The 17,656-nt window shown below is 39.1% G+C and overlaps 1 protein-coding gene across 1 annotated transcript in view; it reads right to left on the bottom strand.

Moving 5' to 3' along the window:
- The window catches only part of LOC115117596 (transmembrane protein 266-like), an 82,233-nt gene that overhangs the window by 25,456 nt on the left and 39,121 nt on the right, over positions 1 to 17,656 (bottom strand). The window contains exon 6 of the mRNA XM_065012579.1: positions 4,746 to 4,884. Within this exon, the coding sequence (XP_064868651.1) occupies positions 4,746 to 4,884 (139 nt within the window). The remainder of the gene's footprint in view (positions 1 to 4,745; positions 4,885 to 17,656) is intronic.

The raw sequence follows: 17,656 nt of genomic DNA, 5'->3' as shown, positions 1-17,656 counted from the left end.
GAGGAGACCTACTAGTGAACTACTGACAGCAGGCAGTGCCTGCAGCCATCTCTCTCCAGCAGCACTGCTCTGTTCTGCTCACCCATAGCCTATTAATAGAGCTGTTGATGTGAACACGCAGGAAGAGGGAGGGAGACAGCAGAGGGGGCAGGCAGGAAGAGCACAGCAGAATGCATGGGGAGGGAGAGCAGAGGGGAGAGGATGAAACAGAGGAACTCGTGGCCGGGGAGAGCAAAGGGGGGAGACAGGCACAGCAGAACTCACACTTAACAAGGGGAGCAGAGCAGAGGGGGCAGGCAGACACAACCAATTTCACATTCACCAAGGGGAAGGGAGCAGAGCAGAGGGGGCAGGCAGGCACAGCCAAATTCACATTACCAAGGGGAAGTTGAAGTGGGTGATTATTAGCTGCCCAATTTGTGCATGGCTATAATAAGCATGTCAAAGACGTGTGTGTGAGTGTGTGTGTGTGTGTGTGAGTGTGTGTGAGTGTGTGTGTGTGTGTGTGTGTGTGTGCACGTGCGACTGCTGCTGGCATGGCAGGACATGCCAAGCAGCAGTGTAATTCACACCATGGTTGATTCCACAGCACCTCTGTCTCTCTCTCTCTCTCTCTCTCTCTCTTCTCTCTCTCTCTCTCTCTCTCCCGTCTTTCTCTCTCTCTCTCTCTCTCTCCTCTCTCTCTCTCTCTCTCCCATCCATCTCCCCCATCTGTCTCTCTCTCTGTCTCTCTCTCTCCCTGTCTGTCTGTCTCTCTCTCTCTCTCTCTCTCTCTCTCTCTCTCTCTCTCTCTCTCTCTCTCTCTCTCTCTCTCTCAATTCAATTCAATTCAATTCAAGGGCTTTATTGGCATGGGAAACATGTGTTGACATGTGTTGCCAAAGCAGCAGTGTAATTCGCACCATGGTTGATTCCACAGCACCTCTGTCTCTCTTCTCTCTCTCTCTCTCTCTCTCTCTTCTCTCTCTCTCTCTCTCTCTCCCGTCTTTCTCTCTCTCTCTCTCTCTCTCTCTCTCCCCGTCTCTCTCTCTCTCTCTCTCTCCGTCTTTCTTTCTCTCTCTCTCTCTCTCTCTCTCTCTCCCTGTCTGTCTGTCTCTCTCTCTCTCTCTCTCTCTCTCTCTCTCTCTCTCTCAATTCAATTCAATTCAATTCAAGGGCTTTATTGGCATGGGAAACATGTGTTGACATGTGTTGCCAAAGCAAGTGAGGTAGATAATATATAAAGTGAAATAAACAATAAAATTTAACAGTAAACATTACACATACAGAAGTTTCAAAACAATAAAGACATTACAAATGTCATATTATATATATATACAGTGTTTTAACAATGTACAAATGGTTAAAGGACACAAGATAAAATAAATAAGCATAAATATGGGTTGTATATGGGTTGTATTTACAATGGTGTGTTCTTTTCTCTCTCTCTCTCTCTCTCTCTCTCTCTCTCTCTCTCTCTCTCCCTGTCTGTCTCTCTCTCCCTGTCTTTCTCACTCACTCACTCTCTCTCTCTCTCTCTCTCTCTCTCTCTCTCTCTCTCCCTGTCTGTCTCTCTCTCCCTGTCTTTCTCACTCACTCTCCCTCTCTCTCTCTTTCTCTCTCTCTCTCTCTCTCCCACCATTCATCTATCTGATACTTTTTCAGTGAAAGAGGAAAGAATGTATTCTACCTTATTACATATTTCTTGGTGTGTAATCGATGTTGCTCTCCACTCTCCTGCACTTACTGTATAGGTGTGAGTTTGATGTTCTTGCTGAGCGTGGCTGGCTGCCTAACTACCCAACTCAATCACTCAAACACATGTAAACAAACACGCCTGGAGACAGATACTGTGAAGGAATGTGAAGGACTAAGTTGTTCTCTATAGTGATTGAATTGCTGCAGAATGAATCAATGCCATTGGGCATTTCTTCTGTTGAAGTCTAAAAACAACTTAACATGCTTTAGATGTACCACATCATGATTACTGCACCATTTTCTGATATGACTAGTGTTGGATTTTAACTTACTTTCTCAAAATGCTAATATCGTATTTAGCATGCAGAGCTGACAAATTAGTTCACTTCACCTGTATTGGCAAAAATACTTGTACAAACTATATGTACAGTATTTCATATTCTATGTAGCTCTGACACTGAGGGTACGAAAACATTAAGGACACCTTCCTAAAATTGATTTGCCCCCCCCCCCTTTGCCCTCAAAACAGCCTCATTTCGTCAGGGCAATTCCACAGGGATACTGGCCCATGTTTCCCACAGTTGTGTCCAGTTGGATGTCCCTTGAGTGGTGGACCATTCTTGACATACACGGGAAACTGTTGAGCATGAAAAACCCAGCAGCATTGCAGTTCTTGACACAAACTGGTGCGCCTGGCAACTACCGCCATACCTTGTTCAAAGGCGCCTAAATATTTTGTCTCACCCATTCACCCTCTGAATGGTGCACACACACACACAATCCATGTCTCAGTGTCTCAAGGCTTAAAAATCATTTTTGTAACCTTTGTCCTCCCCTTCAAGGGGATTTAACAAGTGACATCAATAAGGGATCATAGCTTTCACCTGATTTCACCTGGTTCGTGTGTGTCACAGAAATAACAGGTGTCCTTAATGTTTTGTACACTCAGTGTATGTAGGTCTATGTAGACTTATGTAGGTCTATGTAGACTTATGTGGACGACATAGGTGATGTACTGTATGTTTCTGGTCTGGAGATTGGTCGATCAGACAGGCAGAGCTGGTCATGTAAGTAGACTGCCTATAGCTAGAGAGACAGGTCTGTAGGTTGATCATGCACAGCTCTCACTGAGACTGAGGTCTGTAGGTTGATCATGCACAGCTCTCACTGAGACTGAGGTCTGTAGGTTGATCACGCACAGCTCTCACTGAGACTGAGGTCTGTAGGTTGATCATGCACAGCTCTCACTGAGACTGAGGTCTGTAGGTTGATCGCGCACAGCTCTCACTGAGACTGAGGTCTGTAGGTTGATCGCGCACAGCTCTCACTGAGACTGAGGTCTGTAGGTTGATCACGCACAGCTCTCACTGAGACTGAGGTCTGTAGGTTGATCACGCACAGCTCTCACTGAGACTGAGGTCTGTAGGTTGATCGCGCACAGCTCTCACTGAGACTGAGGTCTGTAGGTTGATCACACACAGCTCTCACTGAGACTGAGGTCTGTAGGTTGATCATGCACAGCTCTCACTGAGACTGAGGTCTGTAGGTTGATCACGCACAGCTCTCACTGAGACTGAGGTCTGTAGGTTGATCATGCACAGCTCTCACTGAGACTGAGGTCTGTAGGTTGATCATGCACAGCTCTCACTGAGACTGAGGTCTGTAGGTTGATCATGCACAGCTCTCACTGAGACTGAGGTCTGTAGGTTGATCATGCACAGGTCTCACTGAGACTGAGGTCTGTAGGTTGATCATGCACAGCTCTCACTGAGACTGAGGTCTGTAGGTTGATCGCGCACAGCTCTCACTGAGACTGAGGTCTGTAGGTTGATCACACACAGCTCTCACTGAGACTGAGGTCTGTAGGTTGATCATGCACAGCTCTCACTGAGACTGAGGTCTGTAGGTTGATCACACACAGCTCTCACTGAGACTGAGGTCTGTAGGTTGATCATGCACAGCTCTCACTGAGACTGAGGTCTGTAGGTTGATCATGCACAGCTCTCACTGAGACTGAGGTCTGTAGGTTGATCATGCACAGCTCTCACTGAGACTGAGGTCTGTAGGTTGATCATTCACAGCTCTCACTGAGACTGAGGGTGACCTCCTGTTAGAAATCAATCTGCATTACATTAGCATAACATAGAACAGCCAGTATAGTTATTATCATGGCTTTTCTAAATCTGTTTAAACAGGGCTTAGGATGTTTATGTAGGAGAACGGGTGGCAATTTACTCCGAGGGACGATCAATAATGATATTGTTGTGAATAGTAAATAATGTGTATAATCATGGGGAGAATGGGGTCGTGCTGCCAATCATGTATTGAATAAGCAATAGACTTTATCATCCTCAGGTGAAGTATGATATTTTTTTATTTAGCGCTAAAATATAATACATTTTTGTCATTTTTGTCATTTAGCAGACACTTTTATCCAGAGCAACTTACAATGTGCATTCATCTGAAGATAGCTAGGTGAGACAACCACGTATCCCAGTCGTAGTCCCTCTCGTAGAAGATCAGTCAGGTGTAATAATTAAGGACTGATAGTTCAAGTTCAAAGTCCTCTGTTGGAACAATGTAAGGTTGTTGAATTCTGCAATAATATCTCACTAGAACCAATCATACCAAACTAACTAACCCTCCATCTAAGAGTAATACCAAGAACACTAAGGAAAGCTACTGACTGAGAGGGACGATGACTTCACCTAGGTCAGGATGACTCTAGTAAGACATCCACCAGCAGGGCTCTGACTGACTGACTGACTGACTGACTGACTGACTGACTGAGAGGGTCGATGACTTCACCTAGGTCAGGATGACTCTACCAGCAGGGCTTTGACTGACTGACTGACTGACAGACAGACAGACAGACAGACAGACAGACAGACAGACAGACAGACAGACAGACAGACAGACAGACAGACAGACAGACAGACAGACAGACAGACAGACAGACAGACAGACAGACAGACAGACAGACAGACAGACAGACAGACAGACAGACAGACAGACAGGGGAAGCAGGCACACAAGGGAGCGTCTGGTCTGCTCCACCCTCAGTCTCACCGTCGATGATTCTCTTGACCCTCCAGATGCGCAGGGTGATGATGAGGCTGATGGCGTCCCAGGGACTGCTGGGGCCGTTGGCTACCGTGGAGGCTACCATAGGGGCCAGGGACAACACGATGACTGCCCCGTCAAACACCTGCAGGGAGAAGACACACAGACACACACACGCAAGCACATACAGACATGCCCACACATGCAGGCATGGGTACACACAAACACACATCACATGCCACACTGTCACAGACTTAGGAGATATTACACACTGTCATTAGGAGACATTACATGCTGTCATTAGGATATATTACACGCTGTCATTAGGAGATATTACACACTGTCATTAAGAGATATTACACACTGTCATTAGGAGATATTACACACGGTCATTAGGAGATATTACACACTGTTATTAGGAGATATTACACACTGTCATTAGGATATATTACACACTGTCATTAGGAGATACTACACACTGTCATTAGGAGATATTACACACTGTCATTAGGAGATATTACACATGGTCATTAGGAGATATTACACACTGTTATTAGGAGATATTACACATCGGTCATTAGGAGATATTACACACGGTCATTAGGAGATATACCATACTGTCATTAGGAGATATTACACACGGTCATTAGGAGATATTACACATCGGTCATTAGGAGATATTACACACGGTCATTAGGAGATATTACACACGGTCATTAGGAGATAATACACACTGTCATTAGGAGATATTACACACGGTCATTAGGAGATATTACACACGGTCATTAGGAGATAATACACACTGTTATTAGGAGATATTACACATCGGTCATTAGGAGATATTACACACGGTCATTAGGATATATACCATACTGTCATTAGGAGATATTACACACGGTCATTAGGAGATATACCATACTGTCATTAGGAGATATTACACACGGTCATTAGGAGATATTACACATCGGTCATTAGGAGATATTACACACGGTCATTAGGAGATATTACACACGGTCATTAGGAGATAATACACACTGTCATTAGGAGATATTACACACGGTCATTAGGAGATATTACACACGGTCATTAGGAGATAATACACACTGTTATTAGGAGATATTACACATCGGTCATTAGGAGATATTACACACGGTCATTAGGAGATATACCATACTGTCATTAGGAGATATTACACACGGTCATTAGGAGATATTACACACTGTCATTAGGAGATACTACACACTGTCATTAGGAGATATTACACACTGTCATTAGGAGATATTACACATGGTCATTAGGAGATATTACACACTGTTATTAGGAGATATTACACATCGGTCATTAGGAGATATTACACACGGTCATTAGGAGATATACCATACTGTCATTAGGAGATATTACACACGGTCATTAGGAGATATTACACATCTGTCATTAGGAGATATTACACACGGTCATTAGGAGATATTACACACGGTCATTAGGAGATATTACACACGGTCATTAGGAGATATTACACACGGTCATTAGGAGATAATACACACTGTTATTAGGAGATATTACACATCGGTCATTAGGAGATATTACACACGGTCATTAGGATATATACCATACTGTCATTAGGAGATATTACACACGGTCATTAGGAGATATACCATACTGTCATTAGGAGATATTACACACGGTCATTAGGAGATATTACACATCGGTCATTAGGAGATATTACACACGGTCATTAGGAGATATTACACACTGTCATTAGGAGATAATACACACTGTCATTAGGAGATATTACACACGGTCATTAGGAGATATTACACACGGTCATTAGGAGATATTACACATCGGTCATTAGGAGATATTACACACGGTCATTAGGAGATATTACACACGGTCATTAGGAGATAATACACACTGTTATTAGGAGATATTACACATCGGTCATTAGGAGATATTACACACGGTCATTAGGAGATATACCATACTGTCATTAGGAGATATTACACACGGTCATTAGGAGATATTACACATCGGTCATTAGGAGATATTACACACGGTCATTATGAGATATACCATGCTGTCATTAGGAGATATTACACACGGTCATTAGGAGATATTACACACTGTCATTAGGATATATTACACACTGTCATTAGGAGATAATACACATTGTCATTAGGAGATATTACACACAGTCATTAGGAGATATTACACATCGGTCATTAGGAGATATTACACACGGTCATTAGGAGATATACCATGCTGTCATTAGGAGATATTACACACGGTCATTAGGAGATATTACACACTGTCATTAGGATATATTACACACTGTCATTAGGAGATATTACACATTGTCATTAGGAGATATTACACACGGTCATTAGGAGATATACCATGCTGTCATTAGGAGATATTACACACTGTCATTAGGAGATATTACACACTGTCATTAGGAGATAATACACATTGTCATTAGGAGATATTACACACTGTCATTAGGAGATATTACACACGGTCATTAGGAGATATTACACACTGTTATTAGGAGATATTACACACGGTCATTAGGAGATATTACACACTGTCATTAGGAGATATTACACACTGTCATTAGGAGATATTACACACTGTCATTAGGAGATATTACACACTGTCATTAGGAGATATTACACACTGTCATTAGGAGATATTACACACTGTCATTAGGAGATATTACACACTGTTATTAGGAGATATTACACATGGTCATTAGGAGATATTACACGCTGTCATTAGGAGATATTACACGCTGTCATTAGGAGATATTACACACTGTCATTAGGAGATAATACACATGGTCATTAGGAGATATTACACACTGTCATTAGGAGATAATACACATGGTCATTAGGAGATATTACACACTGTCATTAGGAGATATTACACACTGTCATTAGGAGATATTACACACTGTTATTAGGAGATATTACACACTGTCATTAGGAGATATTACACACTGTCATTAGGAGATATTACACACTGTCATTAGGAGATATTACACACTGTCATTAGGAGATATTACACACTGTCATTAGGAGATATTACACACTGTCATTAGGAGATATTACACACGGTCATTAGGAGATATTACACACTGTCATTAGGAGATATTACACACTGTCATTAGGAGATATTACACACTGTCATTAGGAGATATTACACACTGTCATTAGGAGATATTACACACTGTCATTAGGAGATATTACACGCTGTTATTAGGAGATATTACACACTGTCATTAGGATATATTACACACTGTCATTAGGAGATACTACACACTGTCATTAGGAGATATTACACACTGTCATTAGGAGATATTACACATGGTCATTAGGAGATATTACACACTGTTATTAGGAGATATTACACATCGGTCATTAGGAGATATTACACACGGTCATTAGGAGATATACCATACTGTCATTAGGAGATATTACACACGGTCATTAGGAGATATTACACACGGTCATTAGGAGATATTACACACGGTCATTAGGAGATATTACACACGGTCATTAGGAGATAATACACACTGTCATTAGGAGATATTACACACGGTCATTAGGAGATATTACACACGGTCATTAGGAGATAATACACACTGTTATTAGGAGATATTACACATCGGTCATTAGGAGATATTACACACGGTCATTAGGAGATATACCATACTGTCATTAGGAGATATTACACACGGTCATTAGGAGATATACCATACTGTCATTAGGAGATATTACACACGGTCATTAGGAGATATTACACATCGGTCATTAGGAGATATTACACACGGTCATTAGGAGATATTACACACGGTCATTAGGAGATAATACACACTGTCATTAGGAGATATTACACACGGTCATTAGGAGATATTACACACGGTCATTAGGAGATAATACACACTGTTATTAGGAGATATTACACATCGGTCATTAGGAGATATTACACACGGTCATTAGGAGATATACCATACTGTCATTAGGAGATATTACACACGGTCATTAGGAGATATTACACACTGTCATTAGGAGATACTACACACTGTCATTAGGAGATATTACACACTGTCATTAGGAGATATTACACATGGTCATTAGGAGATATTACACACTGTTATTAGGAGATATTACACATCGGTCATTAGGAGATATTACACACGGTCATTAGGAGATATACCATACTGTCATTAGGAGATATTACACACGGTCATTAGGAGATATTACACATCGGTCATTAGGAGATATTACACACGGTCATTAGGAGATATTACACACGGTCATTAGGAGATATTACACACGGTCATTAGGAGATATTACACACGGTCATTAGGAGATAATACACACTGTTATTAGGAGATATTACACATCGGTCATTAGGAGATATTACACACGGTCATTAGGATATATACCATACTGTCATTAGGAGATATTACACACGGTCATTAGGAGATATACCATACTGTCATTAGGAGATATTACACACGGTCATTAGGAGATATTACACATCGGTCATTAGGAGATATTACACACGGTCATTAGGAGATATTACACACGGTCATTAGGAGATAATACACACTGTCATTAGGAGATATTACACACGGTCATTAGGAGATATTACACACGGTCATTAGGAGATATTACACATCGGTCATTAGGAGATATTACACACGGTCATTAGGAGATATTACACACGGTCATTAGGAGATAATACACACTGTTATTAGGAGATATTACACATCGGTCATTAGGAGATATTACACACGGTCATTAGGAGATATACCATACTGTCATTAGGAGATATTACACACGGTCATTAGGAGATATTACACATCGGTCATTAGGAGATATTACACACGGTCATTATGAGATATACCATGCTGTCATTAGGAGATATTACACACGGTCATTAGGAGATATTACACACTGTCATTAGGATATATTACACACTGTCATTAGGAGATAATACACATTGTCATTAGGAGATATTACACACAGTCATTAGGAGATATTACACATCGGTCATTAGGAGATATTACACACGGTCATTAGGAGATATACCATGCTGTCATTAGGAGATATTACACACGGTCATTAGGAGATATTACACACTGTCATTAGGATATATTACACACTGTCATTAGGAGATAATACACATTGTCATTAGGAGATATTACACACGGTCATTAGGAGATATACCATGCTGTCATTAGGAGATATTACACACTGTCATTAGGAGATATTACACACTGTCATTAGGAGATAATACACATTGTCATTAGGAGATATTACACACTGTCATTAGGAGATATTACACACGGTCATTAGGAGATATTACACACTGTTATTAGGAGATATTACACACGGTCATTAGGAGATATTACACACTGTCATTAGGAGATATTACACACTGTCATTAGGAGATATTACACACTGTCATTAGGAGATATTACACACTGTCATTAGGAGATATTACACACTGTCATTAGGAGATATTACACACTGTCATTAGGAGATATTACACACTGTTATTAGGAGATATTACACATGGTCATTAGGAGATATTACACGCTGTCATTAGGAGATATTACACGCTGTCATTAGGAGATATTACACACTGTCATTAGGAGATAATACACATGGTCATTAGGAGATATTACACACTGTCATTAGGAGATAATACACATGGTCATTAGGAGATATTACACACTGTCATTAGGAGATATTACACACTGTCATTAGGAGATATTACACACTGTTATTAGGAGATATTACACACTGTAATTAGGAGATATTACACACTGTCATTAGGAGATATTACACACTGTCATTAGGAGATATTACACACTGTCATTAGGAGATATTACACACTGTCATTAGGAGATATTACACACTGTCATTAGGAGATATTACACACGGTCATTAGGAGATATTACACACTGTCATTAGGATATATTACACACTGTCATTAGGAGATATTACACACTGTCATTAGGAGATATTACACACTGTCATTAGGAGATATTACACACTGTCATTAGGAGATATTACACGCTGTCATTCAGAGATAATACACACTGTCATTAGGAGATATTACACACGGTCATTAGGAGATATTACACACTGTTATTAGGAGATATTACACATGGTCATTAGGAGATATTACACACGGTCATTAGGAGATATTACACACTGTCATTAGGAGATATTACACACTGTCATTAGGTGATATTACACACTGTCATTAGGAGATATTACACATGGTCTGTCATGTTATGTCTTGTCCCTGTGCTTTCCCTTCTCTTCGTTTCCCCCTGCTGGTCATTAGGACTCTCTCTCGATATCGTTCCGTTCCTGCTCCCAGCTGTCATTCTTAGGAGTTTACTCTCTCACACCTGTCCCCTCTTTTGCCCTCTGATTAAGTCTCTATTTCTCTCTCTGTTTCTGCTTCTGTCCTTGTCGGATTCTTGTTTGCTTTTTGTCCCGTCCTGTCGTATTCTGCCTCTTCTTCAGATGCTGCGTGTGAGCAGGTGTCTCTGTCCTCTACGGCCCGCGCCACCCAGAGGGACCTGCAGTCGGTTTAGCCCTGCAATTCTCCTCTACTACTAGAAGGAGGACTCTCCTGCAAAGATAGAGGATTTATGTTTTCCCTGTTTGGACATCTCCTGTAAAGATTGAGGATTTATGTTTTCCCTGTTTGGACATTAAAAGACTCTGTTTCTGTTGAATCGCTGTTGGGTCCTTACTCATCTGCATAACATGGTCATTAGGAGATATTACACACTGTCATTAGGAGATATTACACACTGTCATTAGGAGATATTACACACTGTCATTAGGAGATATTACACACGGTCATTAGGAGATATTACACACTGTCATTAGGAGATATTACACACTGTCATTAGGAGATATTACACATTGTCATTAGGAGATATTACACACGGTCATTAGGAGATATTACACACTGTCATTAGGAGATATTACACACTGTCATTAGGAGATATTACACACTGTCATTAGGAGATATTACACACTGTCATTAGGAGATATTACACATGGTCATTAGGAGATATTACACACTGTCATTAGGAGATATTACACACTGTCATTAGGATATATTACACACTGTCATTAGGATATATTACACACTGTCATTAGGAGATATTACACACTGTCATTAGGAGATATTACACACTGTCATTAGGAGATATTACACACTGTCATTAGGAGATATTACACACTGTCATTAGGAGATATTACACACGGTCATTAGGAGATATTACACACTGTCATTAGGAGATATTACACACTGTCATTAGGAGATATTACACATTGTCATTAGGAGATATTACACACGGTCATTAGGAGATATTACACACTGTCATTAGGAGATATTACACACTGTCATTAGGAGATATTACACACTGTCATTAGGAGATATTACACACTGTCATTAGGAGATATTACACATGGTCATTAGGAGATATTACACACTGTCATTAGGAGATATTACACACTGTCATTAGGATATATTACACACTGTCATTAGGATATATTACACACTGTCATTAGGAGATATTACACACTGTCATTAGGAGATATTACACACTGTCATTAGGAGATATTACACACTGTCATTAGGAGATATTACACACGGTCATTAGGAGATATTACACACGGTCATTAGGAGATAATACACACTGTCATTAGGAGATATTACACACGGTCATTAGGAGATATTACACACGGTCATTAGGAGATAATACACACTGTTATTAGGAGATATTACACATCGGTCATTAGGAGATATTACACACGGTCATTAGGAGATATACCATACTGTCATTAGGAGATATTACACACGGTCATTAGGAGATATACCATACTGTCATTAGGAGATATTACACACGGTCATTAGGAGATATTACACACTGTCATTAGGAGATATTACACACGGTCATTAGGAGATATTACACACGGTCATTAGGAGATAATACACACTGTCATTAGGAGATATTACACACGGTCATTAGGAGATATTACACACGGTCATTAGGAGATAATACACACTGTTATTAGGAGATATTACACATCGGTCATTAGGAGATATTACACACGGTCATTAGGAGATATACCATACTGTCATTAGGAGATATTACACACGGTCATTAGGAGATATTACACATCGGTCATTAGGAGATATTACACACGGTCATTAGGAGATATACCATGCTGTCATTAGGAGATATTACACACGGTCATTAGGAGATATTACACACTGTCATTAGGATATATTACACACTGTCATTAGGAGATAATACACATTGTCATTAGGAGATATTACACACGGTCATTAGGAGATATACCATGCTGTCATTAGGAGATATTACACACTGTCATTAGGAGATATTACACACTGTCATTAGGAGATATTACACACTGTCATTAGGATATATTACACACTGTCATTAGGAGATAATACACATTGTCATTAGGAGATATTACACACTGTCATTAGGAGATATTACACACGGTCATTAGGAGATATTACACACTGTCATTAGGAGATATTACACACGGTCATTAGGAGATATTACACACTGTCATTAGGAGATATTACACACTGTCATTAGGAGATATTACACACTGTCATTAGGAGATATTACACACTGTCATTAGGAGATATTACACACTGTCATTAGGAGATATTACACATGGTCATTAGGAGATATTACACGCTGTCATTAGGAGATATTACACGCTGTCATTAGGAGATATTACACACTGTCATTAGGAGATAATACACATGGTCATTAGGAGATATTACACACTGTCATTAGGAGATAATACACATGGTCATTAGGAGATATTACACACTGTCATTAGGAGATATTACACATTAGGAGATATTACACACTGTCATTAGGAGATATTACACACTGTCATTAGGAGATATTACACACTGTCATTAGGAGATATTACACACTGTCATTAGGAGATATTACACACTGTCATTAGGAGATATTACACACTGTCATTAGGAGATATTACACACTGTCATTAGGAGATATTACACACTGTCATTAGGAGATATTACACACTGTCATTAGGAGATATTACACACTGTCATTAGGAGATATTACACACTGTCATTAGGAGATATTACACACTGTCATTAGGAGATATTACACACTGTCATTAGGAGATATTACACACTGTCATTAGGAGATATTACACACTGTCATTAGGAGATATTACACACTGTCATTAGGAGATATTACACACTGTCATTAGGAGATATTACACACTGTCATTAGGAGATATTACACACTGTCATTAGGAGATATTACACACTGTCATTAGGAGATATTACACACTGTCATTAGGAGATATTACACACTGTCATTAGGAGATATTACACACTGTCATTAGGAGATATTACACACTGTCATTAGGAGATATTACACATGGTCATTAGGAGATATTACACACGGTCATTAGGAGATATACCATACTGTCATTAGGAGATATTACACACGGTCATTAGGAGATATACCATACTGTCATTAGGAGATATTACACACGGTCATTAGGAGATATTACACATCGGTCATTAGGAGATATTACACACTGTCATTAGGAGATAATACACACTGTCATTAGGAGATATTACACACGGTCATTAGGAGATATTACACACGGTCATTAGGAGATAATACACACTGTTATTAGGAGATATTACACATCGGTCATTAGGAGATATTACACACGGTCATTAGGAGATATACCATACTGTCATTAGGAGATATTACACACGGTCATTAGGAGATATTACACATCGGTCATTAGGAGATATTACACACGGTCATTAGGAGATATACCATGCTGTCATTAGGAGATATTACACACGGTCATTAGGAGATATTACACACTGTCATTAGGATATATTACACACTGTCATTAGGAGATATTACACACTGTCATTAGGAGATATTACACACTGTCATTAGGAGATATTACACACTGTCATTAGGAGATATTACACGCTGTCATTCGGAGATAATACACACTGTCATTAGGAGATATTACACACGGTCATTAGGAGATATTACACACTGTTATTAGGAGATATTACACATGGTCATTAGGAGATATTACACACGGTCATTAGGAGATATTACACACTGTCATTAGGAAATATTACACACTGTCATTAGGTGATATTACACACTGTCATTAGGAGATATTACACATGGTCATTAGGAGATATTACACACTGTCATTAGGAGATATTACACACTGTCATTAGGAGATATTACACACTGTCATTAGGAGATATTACACACTGTCATTAGGAGATATTACACACTGTCATTAGGAGATATTACACACGGTCATTAGGAGATATTACACACTGTCATTAGGAGATATTACACACTGTCATTAGGAGATATTACACACTGTCATTAGGAGATATTACACACGGTCATTAGGAGATATTACACACTGTCATTAGGAGATATTACACACTGTCATTAGGAGATATTACACACTGTCATTAGGAGATATTACACACTGGTCATTAGGAGATATTACACACTGTCATTAGGAGATATTACACACTGTCATTAGGAGATATTACACACTGTCATTAGGAGATATTACACACTGTCATTAGGAGATATTACACACTGTCATTAGGAGATATTACACACTGTCATTAGGAGATATTACACACTGTCATTAGGAGATATTACACACTGTCATTAGGAGATATTACTGTCATTAGGAGATACACTGTCATTAGGAGATATTACACATGGTCATTAGGAGATATTACACACTGTCATTAGGAGATATTACACACTGTCATTAGGAGATATTACACACTGTCATTAGGAGATATTACACACTGTCATTAGGAGATATTACACACTGTTATTAGGAGATATTACACATGGTCATTAGGAGATATTACACGCTGTCATTAGGAGATATTACACACTGTCATTAGGAGATATTACACACTGTCATTAGGAGATATTACACACTGTCATTAGGAGATATTACACACTGTCATTAGGAGATATTACACACTGTCATTAGGAGATATTACACACTGTCATTAGGAGATATTACACACTGTCATTAGGAGATATTACACACTGTCATTAGGAGATATTACACACTGTCATTAGGAGATATTACACACTGTCATTAGGAGATATTACACACTGTCATTAGGAGATATTACACACTGTCATTAGGAGATATTACTGTCATTAGGAGATATTACACACTGTCATTAGGAGATATTACACACTGTCATTAGGAGATAATACACACTGTCATTAGGAGATATTACACACGGTCATTAGGAGATATTACACATGGTCATTAGGAGATATTACACATGGTCATTAGGAGATATTACACACGGTCATTAGGAGATATTACACACTGTCATTAGGAAATATTACACACTGTCATTAGGAGATATTACACACTGTCATTAGGATATATTACACACTGTCATTAGGAGATATTACACACTGTCATTAGGAGATATTACACACTGTCATTAGGAGATATTACACACTGTCATTAGGAGATATTACACACTGTCATTAGGAGATATTACACACTGTCATTAGGAGATATTACACACTGTCATTAGGAGATATTACACATGGTCATTAGGAGATATTACACACTGTCATTAGGAGATATTACACACTGTCATTAGGAGATATTACACACTGTCATTAGGAGATATTACACACTGTCATTAGGAGATATTACACACTGTCATTAGGAGATATTACACACTGTCATTAGGAGATATTACACACTGTCATTAGGAGATATTACACACTGTCATTAGGAGATATTACACATGGTCATTAGGAGATATTACACACTGTCATTAGGAGATATTACACATGGTCATTAGGAGATATTACACACTGTCATTAGGAGATATTACACACTGTCATTAGGAGATATTACACACTGTCATTAGGAGATATTACACACTGTCATTAGGAGATATTACACACTGTCATTAGGAGATATTACACACTGTCATTAGGAGATATTACACACTGTCATTAGGAGATATTACACACTGTCATTAGGAGATATTACACACTGTCATTAGGAGATATTACACACTGTCATTAGGAGATATTACACACTGTCATTAGGAGATATTACACACTGTCATTAGGAGATATTACACACTGTCATTAGGAGATATTACACACTGTCATTAGGAGATATTACACACTGTCATTAGGAGATATTACACACGGTCATTAGGAGATATTACACACTGTCATTAGGAGATATTACACACGGTCATTAGGAGATATTACACACTGTCATTAGGAGATATTACACACTGTCATTAGGAGATATTACACACTGTCATTAGGAGATATTACACACGGTCACTGTCATTAGGAGATATTACACACTGTCATTAGGAGATATTAGGAGATATTACACACTGTCATTAGGAGATATTACACACTGTCATTAGGAGATATTACACATGGTCATTAGGAGATATTACACACTGTCATTAGGAGATATTACACACTGTCATTAGGAGATATTACACACTGTCATTAGGAGATATTACACACTGTCATTAGGAGATATTACACACTGTCATTAGGAGATATTACACACTGTCATTAGGAGATATTACACATCGGTCATTAGGAGATATTACACACGGTCATTAGGAGATATTACACACTGTCATTAGGAGATATTACACATGGTCATTAGGAGATATTACACATGGTCATTAGGAGATATTACACACTGTCATTAGGAGATATTACACACGGTCATTAGGAGATATTA

Source organism: Oncorhynchus nerka, linkage group LG28 (assembly GCF_034236695.1).
Source record: "Oncorhynchus nerka isolate Pitt River linkage group LG28, Oner_Uvic_2.0, whole genome shotgun sequence".
NCBI lineage: Eukaryota > Metazoa > Chordata > Actinopteri > Salmoniformes > Salmonidae > Oncorhynchus > Oncorhynchus nerka.
Note: the sequence above shows the minus strand (reverse complement) of the source record. Positions and strands in the feature narration are given on the sequence as shown.